At 38.7% G+C, this 14,834-nt stretch overlaps 2 protein-coding genes and 1 long non-coding RNA gene across 3 annotated transcripts; all 3 read left to right on the forward strand.

Moving 5' to 3' along the window:
- Nucleotides 1-168: 168 nt before the first annotated feature.
- On the forward strand, nt 169-1,224 carry LOC125559123. Its single transcript, XR_007306358.1, has 2 exons — nt 169-395; nt 1,068-1,224. It is a non-coding gene; the product is annotated as an uncharacterized LOC125559123 (long non-coding RNA).
- A 377-nt stretch (nt 1,225-1,601) lies between these two features.
- LOC5513813 (protein shank) lies at nt 1,602-10,786 on the forward strand. Its single transcript, XM_048721104.1, has 3 exons — nt 1,602-3,992; nt 4,908-5,201; nt 7,980-10,786. Exons 1-3 carry the CDS (start codon nt 3,971-3,973, stop codon nt 10,193-10,195), a joined length of 2,532 nt encoding a protein of 843 aa, XP_048577061.1. The 5' UTR covers nt 1,602-3,970; the 3' UTR covers nt 10,196-10,786.
- Nucleotides 10,787-11,864: 1,078 nt separating this feature from the next.
- Nucleotides 11,865-12,818, forward strand: LOC5513794 (adrenocorticotropic hormone receptor). Its single transcript, XM_001633961.2, has one exon. It carries the CDS (start codon nt 11,865-11,867, stop codon nt 12,816-12,818), a length of 954 nt encoding a protein of 317 aa, XP_001634011.2.
- The last annotated feature ends 2,016 nt before the right edge of the window (nt 12,819-14,834 follow it).

A 14,834-nucleotide genomic window follows, 5' to 3' on the forward strand; every position in this document is an offset into this window, starting at 1 on the left:
CATTGAAATCTTCAAAGTACTTCAAAGTACTTTAAAATCACTTACAATTGTTTCAGATTGGATTTTGATTGTATTCATTCGGCACAGTACATATAAAGAAGAGGGTAATTTATTAGTAACAAATTCCAGCTACAATCGTAGCTGGAATGTTTTTTTTTTTTGTTCAGATTAGAAAGGAAATAAATGGTGGTCCTAGTATGAAATCCCTACCCCTATAACTAAGCGAAATATACTGGTTCCGGCGGTTCCGCTTTTTAGTAATGCCGACAGAACAGTGCATTCGAGAATAATGGCGCCAAAAACGGAACCATGGACACGTCAAGTGGTAATGGCGAATGAGCTGCTTCTCTGAGTTACAGTCACTGATTTCCAGTTAGAAGTGTTATGCCTCATTGGTAAGTATATGCGATTGCTTCCACTGTTTGTAGATTGTGAGTTGTAAGGCCTTTTTGAAGACAGAACCCGTATTTGGTGTCGAGTTATGATTCGAAATTCTTGTTGGCATTGCATTAAACCTTGCCTTTATATATCTAGGTGATTACCTTTAGCCTCGTGAAAACTTCGGTTTTACATGTTTGTGTTTTAATCAAGGAATTTGATAATGTTAAAGTCAAAGGAAGGCGCATCTTCTTTGTTATCAAACACTATTTTTCACTCCCTAAGTTTTCTTTATTTCTGATTCTTATTGATAAAATAACCTGATTTGGTGAACGTATTTCAGTTAGCGCTTACATTATCGGTGAGCTATCTTAGATCGGCGTTTTTTTGTTAAAATAGGGCTTAGAGCCTCAAGTCTAATTCTGATGTGCATGTTATAGTGTATGCATAGTGTATAAAACTTATAGGAGTTTATTACAAAAGTAATCCGCTCTATGAGACAATAAATGTACTTACTTGCGGTCTTTCTATACCTAATAAGTAACGATTTTCAGGCACAATATATGATTTATTGTACATTATGAAAATGGGGACCTGTTTTGTTTCCCCAACTAGCACTCGTGTAAAAGAATTACTTTGCTCACAAATAATATACTTTCATATGATCCTTTCATGTAAATCTATTTCAGGTGAATACCGCCAAACTCAAAATCTAGGTAAAATCACGATAACACCCTTGGCAAATGCTGTAAATAACATTTTTGTTGGCAATGAAATGGAGGTAATTACAGAAGATGTAGAGGTGTTTTGGGGCTTCTCTGCGAAAATAAAACCACCAAAGGTAAATCTGAGTTGCTCTCTGTTTGTTAAACGAACCCCCCTCCCCCACACTCAAAATCCTGGCTACAGGCCTGTGACTGCTATCCCTTAAATGGTGTTCAAAATTTTCTGCTTCTTCTATCCTTAGTGGATCATCACATCCTAATAACAACTAGACATGAATGTAGTCAGAAAAGAGATGTACTCGATGATGGTGTCTAAAGGACGGTAAATAAGGAACACTAAAATGTGTTTGTTTTTAGTGCTTAGAGGTAGAAATTGCTTGGATTACTGTACATTTAAAGTGCTATCTTTAGAGGTAAGACCGGCCCATGATGGACTACAAGCAGAGTCGTGATGGATTATTTCAGGTGAGTTTTAATAAAGGTTTCGATAATTTGAGGTTTACGCTGGAGCTGCTGGTTTTTCTTTTTTAAATTTTCTAAACAATTTTGCTGTTATAAAATGGTACAACTTCAGCTAAATCGCTTTTATCTCGCTCGAGTGAAAGCGAATCCAATTGGCACAGTTTTGCCACAATCTGACCAAGAAACGGGAAACAGTGTGATGTAAATTCTACTATTTCTGAAAGGAAAACCCCTGTCCTAAACATCCCATTACAATCATCTAACCTGCATTTTGGTCGGGAACGGTGAGTTATCTGTAGGTTAGCTAACCTACGATTAGCGAATTTTAACCCGGGATTAGGCGCTGATCTAGGGTTAAGTTAATCGGCCTTTCAGAAACCGGCCCCAGGTGAACACATTGCTGCTTGCACGTGTTCTCAAATACATCCAAAGGGGATTGTGGGAACTTTTGAAGAAGATTTTCATCAAGAGAAATCGAGACGGACTCCCGCATTAGGTTTGCGTTGAATCTTGTGCCCGCGATAAAAAAAACGATACGCACTTTCTCGAAAATAGCATGAGCAATTTTGTAACATTTCTATCACGAAATCAGCTTCCAAATCACGAGACCAAAATAACACACGTCAACTAAAAGAGGACCGATAGGATTTAGGACTGGGGACGGCGGAAAATGGCTTTGTTTTAATTTGCTATCGTCAACAACAGCAGAAAACAGTTTGGGAAGCAAAATGTTTGATTTCTTTCTTCCCAGAAGAGAATATTACGAATGGCTTTCTGCGAATCGCAGTCCAATTTCGTTTTCGAAAATCAGGAATGGAGCAGGCCAGATCCATGTCTATCCGGGCACCAACAAAATATTGAGGCTTGGTTACATTTGAACAACGCGATGTGACCTGGGCCGGGGCCGGCGGAGCTCTTTTGATTTAGTTTTCCTTTATGTGTTTGGAAAACGCCGCCGAAAGGGAAACCCGTATGTAATACAAGAGAAAGGTGTTCAGAGGTGTTGCACTCTAGGTATTGGTCGGCGTATCAAAGGGCTTTCCTATTCAAAAAGAAGTAAAGAGCGATTATTTTAAAGTTAATATTTTAAAGGTCTTTATTCTTTCTTTCGTTTGCAGCAGCTTAGAAAAATCTCACTCTTTTTGGTGAAGAAAATCTTGCAAATTGCAACGATGGCAAAAGCAAATTGGATAAAAACACATTGACAATTTTGTTTGTTTGTTTATATAACACACTGACAAATTTGTTTGTTTGTTTATATGATGTTAAAATTTTTCTATGATAAGGTATTCTTTTTCCTATGCTATGGTAGAGTCTTTATTTGAAAGATTTTGAAACATTAACAAACTTTTATGATTATTTCCGTTTTATTTTATGTGTTAAATGATATTTCCTTGGGACTTGCCAAAACTAAGTAGAGGATTGCTTTGTTTGTTTTTTCATGAGTTGAATTTTCCTTTCTTCTAACGAACTTTTAAAGAGAAAGATCAAACAATCGTAACAATTCTTCTGTGCCGGCATGACCAGAAATGATTGTTTCGCAATTGTTCGGGGTTTGTTTCATTTGCCGTTTAATTACACACATTCCAACGAAAATCGCTTCTGAATTCGCCGAAATGAGTTTTATCTTTTTCAATAAGGACTTCGCAAAAGAGTCATTCATAAGCTTGCAAACCTCTCGCGGGCTTAAAACATAACACTCTTTGGAGGTTGAGTGAATAAACAATAAACAACCTGGTGATGTTAAATAACTATAAATGGCTGTAAAGCCCGCCGACTAGCTGGTACCATATTGGTACCATGTTACAAATTTGACCAGGTCTTTGCGGTAACAGCAACTCTCACACGCTTTTTATTACGAAGAGAAAACCGCTTATTATCCTGCCGTTGGGACCAGCTAACATCTACTTCGTGCCGCTATATAACAACACAAGTGTTGCTTTAGATTTACTAGACCTGTGCTTAACACTGGCGAGCCTTTCAGGGTTATAGTAACCCAAGAGAAGGATAACTTTGCTCTGCTGTAGGATATTGGTACTACGAATTTTCTAATTCTTTTTTTTTTTTTTTGCTTCGATTTAGAAAAGACGGGAAAGAGAAAAAGAACAAAAAAGGCATAAGTCAGTCCAAAAAGATTCAAAACCTTTTTTTTTCTGATACACTTTGTGGTTGAACAATTTCCTTGTAAATTGAATCCCTTCATAAAATTTCGGTGCAAATAACGTACGATATTTGCTCTAACTCTTTTAATGAGTCTATGTAAAATGCTAATTTAGAACTTGCCTTGTTGAACTTGGTTTACCATTAGACAGAGTAGGAGTCCCGTCTAACTCAATGTGATCATATCAAGCCAGGTTCAACTAAACTAAAAGGCGGTTACATCTCGCTAACTTACAATATCCGACATGTTGAAGTTCGCAGTTAATGGTAAGTACCATATTTTGAAAAAAAAAATAGAACTAGAAGATGCTTTGGGCGCATGGAAAAATAATGTTTAAAGAAAATGTATCTATTAGAAGCGACTCATTTTACAAGCTTTCCAGAATTCTGTCTTGAACGAAAGGATATATACTGTTTTATTTTCCAAAAAAGTAAAAGATCTGCTACTGTGCTATTGATTTTAAAAACTTCTTTAGGTTATTCATTTGTTGTTATGTTCGCTTTTTATGCTTCATTTGTTTAGTTTTATGAAATCGATCCACCTTTATGTGGCTAGCCTCTGTTTATCCTATTTAATACCAACAAAATTGTGGTATCCTAAAATGAAGCTTCTTATTATAAATAAATGGCAAAAAACGAGGTTCGTTTTGTCTGACGACCCAGTTTTCACGTTAATTATTAGCATGCTGTTTTAACTTTTGTTTTACTTGCGTTTAATTGTGACAAATCGTTTTTATTTTTCTATGATTTTACACCTCATTAATGCCCAAAAGACCGTTTCTTTACCAACTGCGTCATCATGATTCCACCGTTTAATGTTCCTAACGTTACTTTTTTTCTAATGAATATTTTTTTTGTTAGGTCGCATTTTATAACGGAACAAAAAAAAATGCCATAGCTATACTGAAAATTGGAACCGAAACGCGAGCGCTCTTTCTTTTAGTGACAAAAAAAGAACAACAAAAATTATTCAGCAAGATTTTTATTTTTTCGTCGATCTCTGGTATGACGGGCGCAGTCGTTTCTGTGTTATTTTGGCGTAAATTTGTCACAAATAAAGTCACGTGACCAGCTATTTCAAATCGCCTACGTCAGTAAATTGGTCGGATGCAATAAGTCAAAACTAACTTTCCTTCAAACTGTGATGTACATTTAATTAAAGCATAACGCTTTTATTTTCAGGTTACTCGCCCCCATTCTTTAACGCACCGGAATTCGTACCCAGTCCTCCGGGCACTGCAATTTACAAAGAGAGAGGTTGGGACGAATTGTACGGTCTGTTACGAGGCTCGCATGTGTCGCTCTGCTGTGATTACTATGGTGACGCCGGGTTCTGGTATCCCGGATGTGACAAGAGCTTGGCCGCTTTAGAGGAAAACTTGGGCCGGAGCCTTCTTATCGGAGAGTCGCCCATCTTCGGCAATTACACTGACGAGAATAACAAAGAAAATTCAGAAAAATATGAGCTATTACAAGGTAAGAGAAACCAACGCTAATATTCTTTTAAAGATAATTACTTACAGTGAATCTCGACCAAATACTCCTTGTTACATAGACCATACGATATATGCACAGACCTCTATTTCTTGATACTCATTCAGTTAACGTTTAAAGATAATTTAAAAGTTTGAACTTCGCTAGTTTTCATCGATACCTTTATATTGTAAACTCGAGATTATTTTTAGCCAGAGCAGTCCAAAACTTGATAATTTCTGCGTTTCCAATTAGTGCTTTAGAAATGTATTCAAATCTTAATTGCAAAGGATTATAGAGTTGTTTTTTCATCTTCGTCAAATAACAGCCATTAATTTGTTCCTCAAATCGCGGCATACTTAAAGACCTCCAATCCTTAGCAAAAATGTTTAGTTTTCTACAACCATTACATCATCTGTGTGTCTGGATCTACGCTTGATCTTTGAGGGTTGTGTGTATGTTCGGCTCGGCGGGAGCCATCGTGACCTGTTTGAGGTAGTTTAGCTTCCACCATGGATTACTGAATGTCATTCAGAAACATGCATCTGTATTGACACATCAAAAACTTGTCATTTAAAAAGATTTCTACTTCTTTTTGCCAAAATTTATATTTAGGGCTATGTAATGACTGTTTTTGCCAGGACATTAAGCGTTATCTGCGCTTTTAATTAATAATTGATCAGAAAAGAGTTCAGCAAAGATACACAACCATACAGATTCGATTCCGATTATTGTTTGGTTTGACAATCGGCTTGTTATCTTCTCAAAATAGTACACAAGGAATAAATTTCATTTTTTTTTTTATTGTGGAGGTGTAAACCAAACTAAAAAAGACTCACAAGAAAATCAAGACTCACAAGAAAATCAAGATTCACAAGAAAATCAAGATTCACAAGAAGATCATCGAAAGTTGTGTATTTTGGGGGACGTCGCACAATAGTTTATCTAAAGTGATCTGGATAATCGATGCAAAACGATTGTTTTCTATTCTTTTTTTTCAACATTGGCTTTCTTATTAGTTTTTCTTTTTCTTTTTTTTTTTTTGCCAAGCGTTTAAAAAACAATGTAACGCTTCCTCAAGGAAAATGCACTTATTTACAAATGTCACACTAAGAAAACTAAGAAGAAACAACGTTAGGTATTGACTCAGTTTATTTTATGGGAGTTTATTTCTTTAAAATAAAATTTCGAAACAGTAGGGGAAACAAATTTGAAAGTTAAAGAGAAAATTTAAGCCAAAGGCACAATCTATTTTTGCTTTTGGAAAAGTGTGACGTTAAAACGACGCCAAGCCAAAAGATAAAGTGTCAAAAGATATTCAAGGCAAAAATGAAACAAGCGATAGAGGTTATTGTTATTTCAATGAACACCCCAAAGTATCAAAATGGGTGGGCAATGATTTAATTACAACGAGTGTTATATATTGTTAACATTTTGTTAAGGGTTGTAGCCCTCACGAAACACATCCACTGAGATTTTAACTATTCAATCCTAACATTTTTTTAAAAGAAATTTCTCTGTTAATACTGCTACCCTTCATAAATATTTCATTTCTAAAACGGCAAATTTCAAAAGTTTAAATTTAAATTGCTCTCTGCATGACTTCATTAAACCCACTCAAAAATAAACCGCGGCCTTGCCAGAACTTAGCCACTGCACAGGTGTGGAGAACGGACGCTAGGTTTGGCGCGAGAAATTCATGATACGCTAGAATGAGAAATACGAATCATCAAGAAACACACTGGTATAACTAGAAAAACAACAAACAAGCTGTATAAAAATCCTAGATGGTCTGAGTAGGCGTTGTGGATTATTAAGTCAACACAGACCTGAATTGGTTAGCTGTACGCTTTTTTTTAAACAGAGTTAGCTTTTCTTTTCTTTTTTCACAGAGGTGTGTTGCCTTATTTGACATACTGCCACTTGACCTGGCATTTTTGTAAGGCAAGCGATAGTAGGAAGCTTGAGCGTTTACAGGAACGTGCCTTAAGAGCTGTTTTTAAAGACTGGAATTGCACTTACCACGAACTATTAATAAAGGCTAATTTATCTACTCTACGTAATCGTAGACTGCAAGACATTTGCATCTTAATGTACAAAGTTAAAAATGGCCTTTGTCCATCTGGGATTAGTGATTTGTTTTCTAAAAAAAACACGAACTATAATTTAAGATTGTCCGATTTTGTTATTCCAAGATTTCATACAGTCACTTACGGGAAACATTCCCTAAGATATATGGGGGCTAAACTATGGAATAGCCTACCTAGGGCAGAAAGATCAATTGACAGTTTAAAAAGTTTTAAAGTGACTATGAGAAAAAAGGATTTCGAATTTATAGAAAATTGTAAGGGCTGTGCCCTATGTTCCGCATGATAATTTTTAAATCTAGTCATTTTTTCTTCATAATTTCATATAGATTACAATCAATTTACATGTATTTATATATATATATATATATATATATATATATATATATATATATATATATATATATATATTTATTTAGCTTTATCAGTAAGAATCTACAATTTTAAATTTTTAATAATCAGTATAATTTTTATAATTTTATCTTTTTTTTGTGTCCCCCAATTAGTAGGGGTTTTATCCCCGGCTAGAGGTTGTTTATGACACTTTAATAAAGTTTCTATCTATCTATCTATCTATCTGACCTATTTGAAATCCTGGATCCGGCTCTGAATATTGCTTATGATCTTACGGTATGGTCTGTTGGCGACGAGGATAGGATTACGACTCGATTTAAACCATTTCTTTTTTTCGCAGATTTACTGGAACTCCTGAGTGAAGCTCAAGGGAAAAGGATGGAAGACCAGCGAGAAGAAAAAGACAATTTCGAGTTACCGGACTTCCTGCGACAGAAGCCAAAGAACAAGACATACTACGAGACAGAGGACGATTCCGAGCCACTACCCTCTCCTCCTCCAGTATTTAGAATGGAGAGTCTGTTATTCAACCGACCAGCTCCCAGACCACCCCTAGATACCCCTCCCCCTTTACCACCCCCACCGTCCCTTGAAGAAAATCAACATGCAAAGACTGCTGGAAATATCAAACTCGAGGCAACTCCTCGCGAAGCTCCTTCAGAAGGAAAAGTGGGGTCGCCCAGTTATCCTTTATCTCCCCGTAATAATCAAAAGAGTTCGTCTCCTTCACCGGAGAGGCAAAGGGCTGTATTTTCCGCACCCCAGCCACCTGTTGCCCCACCCCCTCCCCCCATAGGGAATTGCAGCAGGATTCAAATCCGTTCTGTTACAAGGCCTGTGTTACCGAGACGCTCATCTTCGACACATATTCCGCCTTCCGGGCAACTGGACTTAATAAGTGAACTCAAAGGCACATTGTCGAGACGAAAACTAAGTAACGGGAATAAAGAAACGGAAGCCAAAGAAACCGGTAATCGCGAAATGCAAGTGGAAAACTCTTGGAACGCAATAAATGATGTAGATGGACCTGATGTTTGGGTTAAACAAAGTGATCAGAAAAAGCGTATAGAGAGAACGAAACCAAAGGCCGAGGAGTTGCATAAGGAAGTGGAGCTCAAAGGTGTTTCGAGTGATAATATTGAAAAGAATCAGGAACGGAATGTGGAAACCACAGTGATGGAATTGGGTTTGAGAACCGTAAAAAGTGTTCAGGGATCAAATGAGAAAGACTCATCAAAGTCCCCGAAGAACAGAGAGGAGTTAGAGAGAAATTTACGTGTTACGAAACGGAATCAGGAACGGAATGTGGATCATAGAAAACATGAACGCCCAGTGTTAAGACGAGTAGGAGATTGCAAGAGGATAAATGTTGTTCGTCCACGAGTTCAGAGCGGTACCCCTGTGGTACGGAATAGTAGTGAAAGTACAATCAACAGCGAAGTGGAGTCGAAAGGGAACACTGGGTCTGATACTATCAGAACGGAAAGGCCACAGTCTTTGGTTAGCCCTAGGGATATTATCGCATCCACAGAAAACATCCGACAAATATCGGAAGTCGGCGGAATGGGACGTACCGTTGCCCCAGTCAGGGCAAATGCAATTATCAAATACACCACAGGTCACCCGCACAGAGTGGTCCGTGCACCGAATACGCATCAAGATATTGCTGGCGAATGTCCTGTTCATCGCTCGGTCAATACCGCCAACACAAGAACCAAACTTGCAATGAAAACGAAAACAAATCCTTCGCGAACAGGTTATTCACAGAAACGGCGTCCAAGAACAATTACCGATCCAACCTACATTCTAAGAGTAATTGAAAGCAGTGATTCCACTCTTCCGGAATCCCGTGTTGATTCCCCGATTTCTAATGAGCTTTGCGACCAGAGAATGGCGACCTTGAGTACAAATACTTGTACGTCGCCGTCACAGAATCTAGTGACAGTTAAATCTAGCTCTCTGCCACAGCGCCTATCGCCTGTGAATATACGACAATATTCACCGAATTTTGGAAGGCGAAACAGCGACCACGTGCCTTCTCAAGTCGATTCTTCTCGGAAATCCGTCGTCTCGTTTTCTCCAGATTCGGCTAATGGTAGTGATGGCTCCATAAATCCCGACTCCCCAACCAGCAGTCGCCGGCAGTCGGACATGCGCACTAAACACAGTAGCACAGGAAGCCCATTGCCGCGAACTCCGTCACCTCCGACCGACGAAGACGAGGAATTGGACATGGCAAATTACCCCCCTCCCCTCCCCCTCGAGGTAATCCCCTTAGAAGACGAACTGTTACTGCCACATACTTCTTTGTCGCCAAACGGTGGGATTGACAAGAAACCGCCTGCGTATGAAATAAAGTACATTGGTGAGGTGTCGCTGTATCAAGAATCGCCATTCGCACCACAGGGAACCCAATCGTTTGAGGACCAGACAAAGCCTGCTACCAAGTTGATAGATAGCGCGCCTAAAAATTCTCAAAAAGGACCTGATAACGTTCCTCAGTTAGATCCTTATGTTACTTACGAGAGTGAAAATCTGAAGGTGACTTTTGTGTAAGAGTTCTTGGTCCCCTTCAATGGGAGAATGTGGTGTAGGAATAAATGAATTAAAATATATTTGAATTTCAACTGCCTTGACATCTCAGCATACAGCCGCGTTGTCACCATCCAAAGTGCCGACGGAAACCTCAACCGACAAGAGAAAAAAGAATCTATTAGAATTAGCGCTTTTAGCAGGCCATCCGTTCTAAATTATCAATCACACCCTCAAAGAAACTTCAAATGGACACACTGCTTTCACATTGTAGTTGTAGTATATTTTTCGCGTTTTTCGTTAAGAATCATCAAAGATTGTTACGTTATTGTAGTTGTAGTATATTTTTTGGATTTTTCGTTAAGAATCATCGAAGATTGTTACGTGTGGGACTGACAAGAAGCCGCCTGCGTATGAAATAAAGTACATTGGTGAGGTGTCGCTGTCTCAAGAATCGCCATTCGCATCACAGGGAACCCAAAGACAATGCGGTTTAAATGTTTACACCATTAAAAAGAGTGATTTGTCAAATCAAGGATGCCAGAACCATATATTGATTACCATAAATTGGATCATCGTACTATTTATTTCCGAAATAAATGAGTCATTTGGTTATGCATTAGAAAAATATAAATAGGCATGGCTTCTTTTGGTCGTACAGATGCCAATTAGCAATCGACATTTGCCGTTTTTTCTGGCAATGTATGTTCTCCCCCCCCCCCCCCCCCCCCCCCCTTGGTTTTATGATGTATCACCCATTTTCATAGGAAAAAAGCGTTCTTTATCCTGCGCTAAATCTAAATGGCTGACAAAACTTCTAGATTATTCTTCAAATTAAAATAGAAACAAAGTCTTGTTTTCGTTCTTGTGTTTTTGTTTAGAGAGTTGAATATGCGACATGTTGCATATGAGACGTATATCAGGAATAGTTAAATTGGAGTCGTTAAATTGAGAATAAATAGCCTAGAATTATGGATACAAGTTTCCCATCACTGAAGTGCCTAGTGTTACCTTTACACCTTTCGACTCAGATTAATGCTTATCCGAAAGTGCGCACAAAACAAAACAGAGAACTATACAAAGATCATCGCTTATCGCCCTGTCAACCATGTAACTTGTGATTGCTCACTCTTTATCCTTGTGACAAATTCGGATTTAATCTCTATTTAAGTTTTCCTTAGAGCCTTTATCCCAATATTTAGGGTCTTGAAGAATCCCTTAAAGTTTGAATGCAATTCTTGGACAAGGTATTACTAGCTCTATATTACTTATATTGCTCACACAATATTAGTGTCGGGTTCTCGAGTTGTCATACGTCTATAGGTAGAGAGCTGTAATGTTTTGACTTTGACGAGACCGTGCCGCAAGGAGAAGCTTCACCTTTACATAATGTAATTTATTGTTAAACTTGAAAGTTTGTTACTCAAATACACAACTTTTTAGACGAATGCCCTCTTTAGATATGTTTTTTTTTTAATAAAAGTATACTGTTTTGTGATAGAGGACTCGAAAAGTTTGTTTCATAAAAACGCCAAAATTAATTATATCGTGAAATATGTGCCTTTCCTCTTCAACAGGAGCTTTCGTTTCATGTAAAATTCAAAACTTATAAATAAATGTATATTTTGGTAAGAAATATGTTCTTGTGATTTTAACAAATCCTTGTACCGTTCTTGTATGAAGGTTGGAAAACATGTGGCGCGGACACAGCTACCTACAGCTATGGAACACAATCCTCTACTTCATCCTAGCGATAGTCACCACGCTTGGGAACGCTGTGGTGGTGCTAGCGGTCTTTAAGGATCCCTTCAAACAGCTCAAAAAACACATAGCCTCGTACCTAATCGCGAGTCTAGCCGTCAGTAATCTCGTGCTTGTTGTGGGAGAATTACTCGAGGCAGCTACGAACATCGTGTATGGAATGGAAGCATACATAATTCCTGGGCCTCCTCTAGTCAAAGCTGCAGATATCTTAGTGTGTTTTGCCGTTAGTAATTCCGTGAACACTATACTTGGTCTTGCAATCGAGAGATACGTTCTGCTGCAGTCGGAAGGACACTCAATGCGTAAGGTCACTCCTCGACAAGTTGCCGGTATACTAACCGTTTTATGGGCAACATCGTCTACCATTGGCCTTTCAAGGATCGCATTTCAAACCGTTCACAGCTACCGCAAAGCGATAGGAATCATAGGTGTTATTTCTGTGTCTACGACAATGTGCTTGTATCTCGTAATATTCTTCAAAATACGGCGTGTGTTTCGTATGGACATTGCGCGCGCAAGTGGTGAAAATCGGGCGCTGACCATCAGCGGACTCACTGCGCAGCGCATACGAAAACGACAGATGGACGCTGCCCGGACTATTATTTTAATTTTGGCGTCGCTTATTTTTTTATGGACACCAACAGCAGTGCACTTAGTTCAGCACCTTTGTACAAAAAATTCGCTAGCTTATCCCCAGATTGAACTGATTTATATTATAGGGCTGATGAACGCGGCTGTAGACCCAGGAATCTACGCGTTTCGCACGTCTCGCTTTCGGCGTGCAATTGCTGCCATCCTCTTAAAGAAACACAGGAAGTCATCAAAACATCACCAGTACATGCACAGAAGAAGAAGGGTGGAAAACAAAGAGAAACCGTGCTAGTCAGGGGCAATCAAAGCAATCCTATAACATTTTATTTACAGCATAGTATACGGAAAGTGACATATTTTTCTAAACGAAATTTGAAATTCATCGAAATCTTTTTAAGAGCTCTAAAAAAGGACTTTCACGTTCGACACCGCGCAATAAATGTGTCTAGATAGATGACGCATATAGGCGACTTGCAAAAAGGTCACCTGACCTTTTGGGTGGCTCCGGCTTTTTGCGGCAAAAAAAAAAAAAAAAAAAAAGCAACTTATTCGGCTCATACGAATCAGCTAGAAAATATGTTAGAAAGGGTGTATTTTCATTTAAAGGAATTGTTTCGACGCTCTCTGGCATGACGGGGGCCCACTTATGGTTTATTTTTGCTTGATTTCTTAGTACAATGCGCTCGTTGAGGGTAGTTCTCCTTATCTCGTACTCCTTTAAACCGTCACTTCTTTGATGCTTATATATTTAAATGGGTATCAACAAGAACATAAAGATATGCAATTTCCATGTATTACGGATCGGTTTCCCGTCTCCATACGTCTTTGCTAAACTTTCTTCGACGCAAGCAACCCAATCTATATCTTCATTTGCATTATCAGAGAACCGAACCGCCTTTAGAAGAGCTTCATGTCCTTATATCCAGGCATGTAGATATACTTAGATATCTCGCACAGTTAGCTTGTTTTCAGATTACTTCTCAGGATTTTCGGAATGTTTTCTGTGTTTTCGATAATGGCGCCTGCAATAATACTCGTTCAAAAGCTTGTGAGGGTTGATGACGTCATACCGCTTGATCAATCAAAAACGTTTGCCCTACAAACGTAACGCTTAAAATAGAATAGATCTGCCATATGTCTATCGCCTTTGTACTGACAACGTTTATTGAAATATGTAGAAAAACATCAAATGTAACAGTTATGGCTACCACGCCTAATAAAACTGCCTTTACCCTTGAGATTACGGTTCAAACCTCTTCTACGGTAAGGCTTCTTCCCTTTATTTCACGAGTGAACAGCCAGCGGACAGCTCTCTTAAACGCATGCGTACGAAAACCATAAATCCCAGGGTCTATAGCGGCATTAAGTAGAGCAATAGCATACATGAATTCTCTAGTTTCGTCTGAAATACTCAACTCCGGGAAATAGAACAGCACTTCCGCAGCGAAAACAGGAGCCAATAGAACAATTAGTGCGCCCGTGATGTATCCAATCGTGTGGGCAGCGTGCAGAAGTCTTTCGCGCATGATCGGGTAATGAAATCTGCTATTAATCAGTGGCAGATTTTCATCAGCGTGTGCATTATTTGAACAAACTCGCAGGATTTGTCTATAAATTTCTAAATATATCGAAAGTGTTATCAGAATGACTGTTAGAAACATCACAGTGAACGGTGTGGTGAAGTGATTCTAACTTGTGAGGAAAATACGGCACAGAGCGATTGAAAATGACAATGACCAAATTCCCGCGATGATAGCTAGGACGCGTGATGTACTCAAGCGCAGTCGGTAGATAGACCTTAATTGAAACAGTCGCTCTATCGCAAGCGAAAACACAGTAAATACTGACGTAGCCACCGCGAAATAAGTCAGAAGATCTCCAGCGAGTTCAATAGCTATATCCGGCAGGTGATAAATATCTGCACCGTAAATGAAATTTCCAGCGGCTTGAAGAATTTCTCCCACAACAAGCAAGAGATTACTGACGGCTAGCCCCGCGATAAGGTAGGTCGCAAGGTTCTTCCTAAGTTGTTTGTACGGGTCCTTGTAGACCACTAGCACAACCACAGTGTTCCCAAGCGTGGTGACTACCGCGAGAAGAAGATATAACGAGATGTTGAATTCTTGCAAGAAGTGCATAACCAGGATAAGCTAGAGTAAATAAAAACACTTTAAGGTAACTGGATGGAACACCGTTCCTGTACAGTTGTATCTTGGGAGCATAAGAATAACCTCTATAATAACAATTTTTTGGGGGTAACTGAGACTGATTTAAAAGATAGTAGGCCCTCCCCCATCTCTTTTATACC

Source organism: Nematostella vectensis, chromosome 13 (assembly GCF_932526225.1).
Source record: "Nematostella vectensis chromosome 13, jaNemVect1.1, whole genome shotgun sequence".
NCBI lineage: Eukaryota > Metazoa > Cnidaria > Anthozoa > Actiniaria > Edwardsiidae > Nematostella > Nematostella vectensis.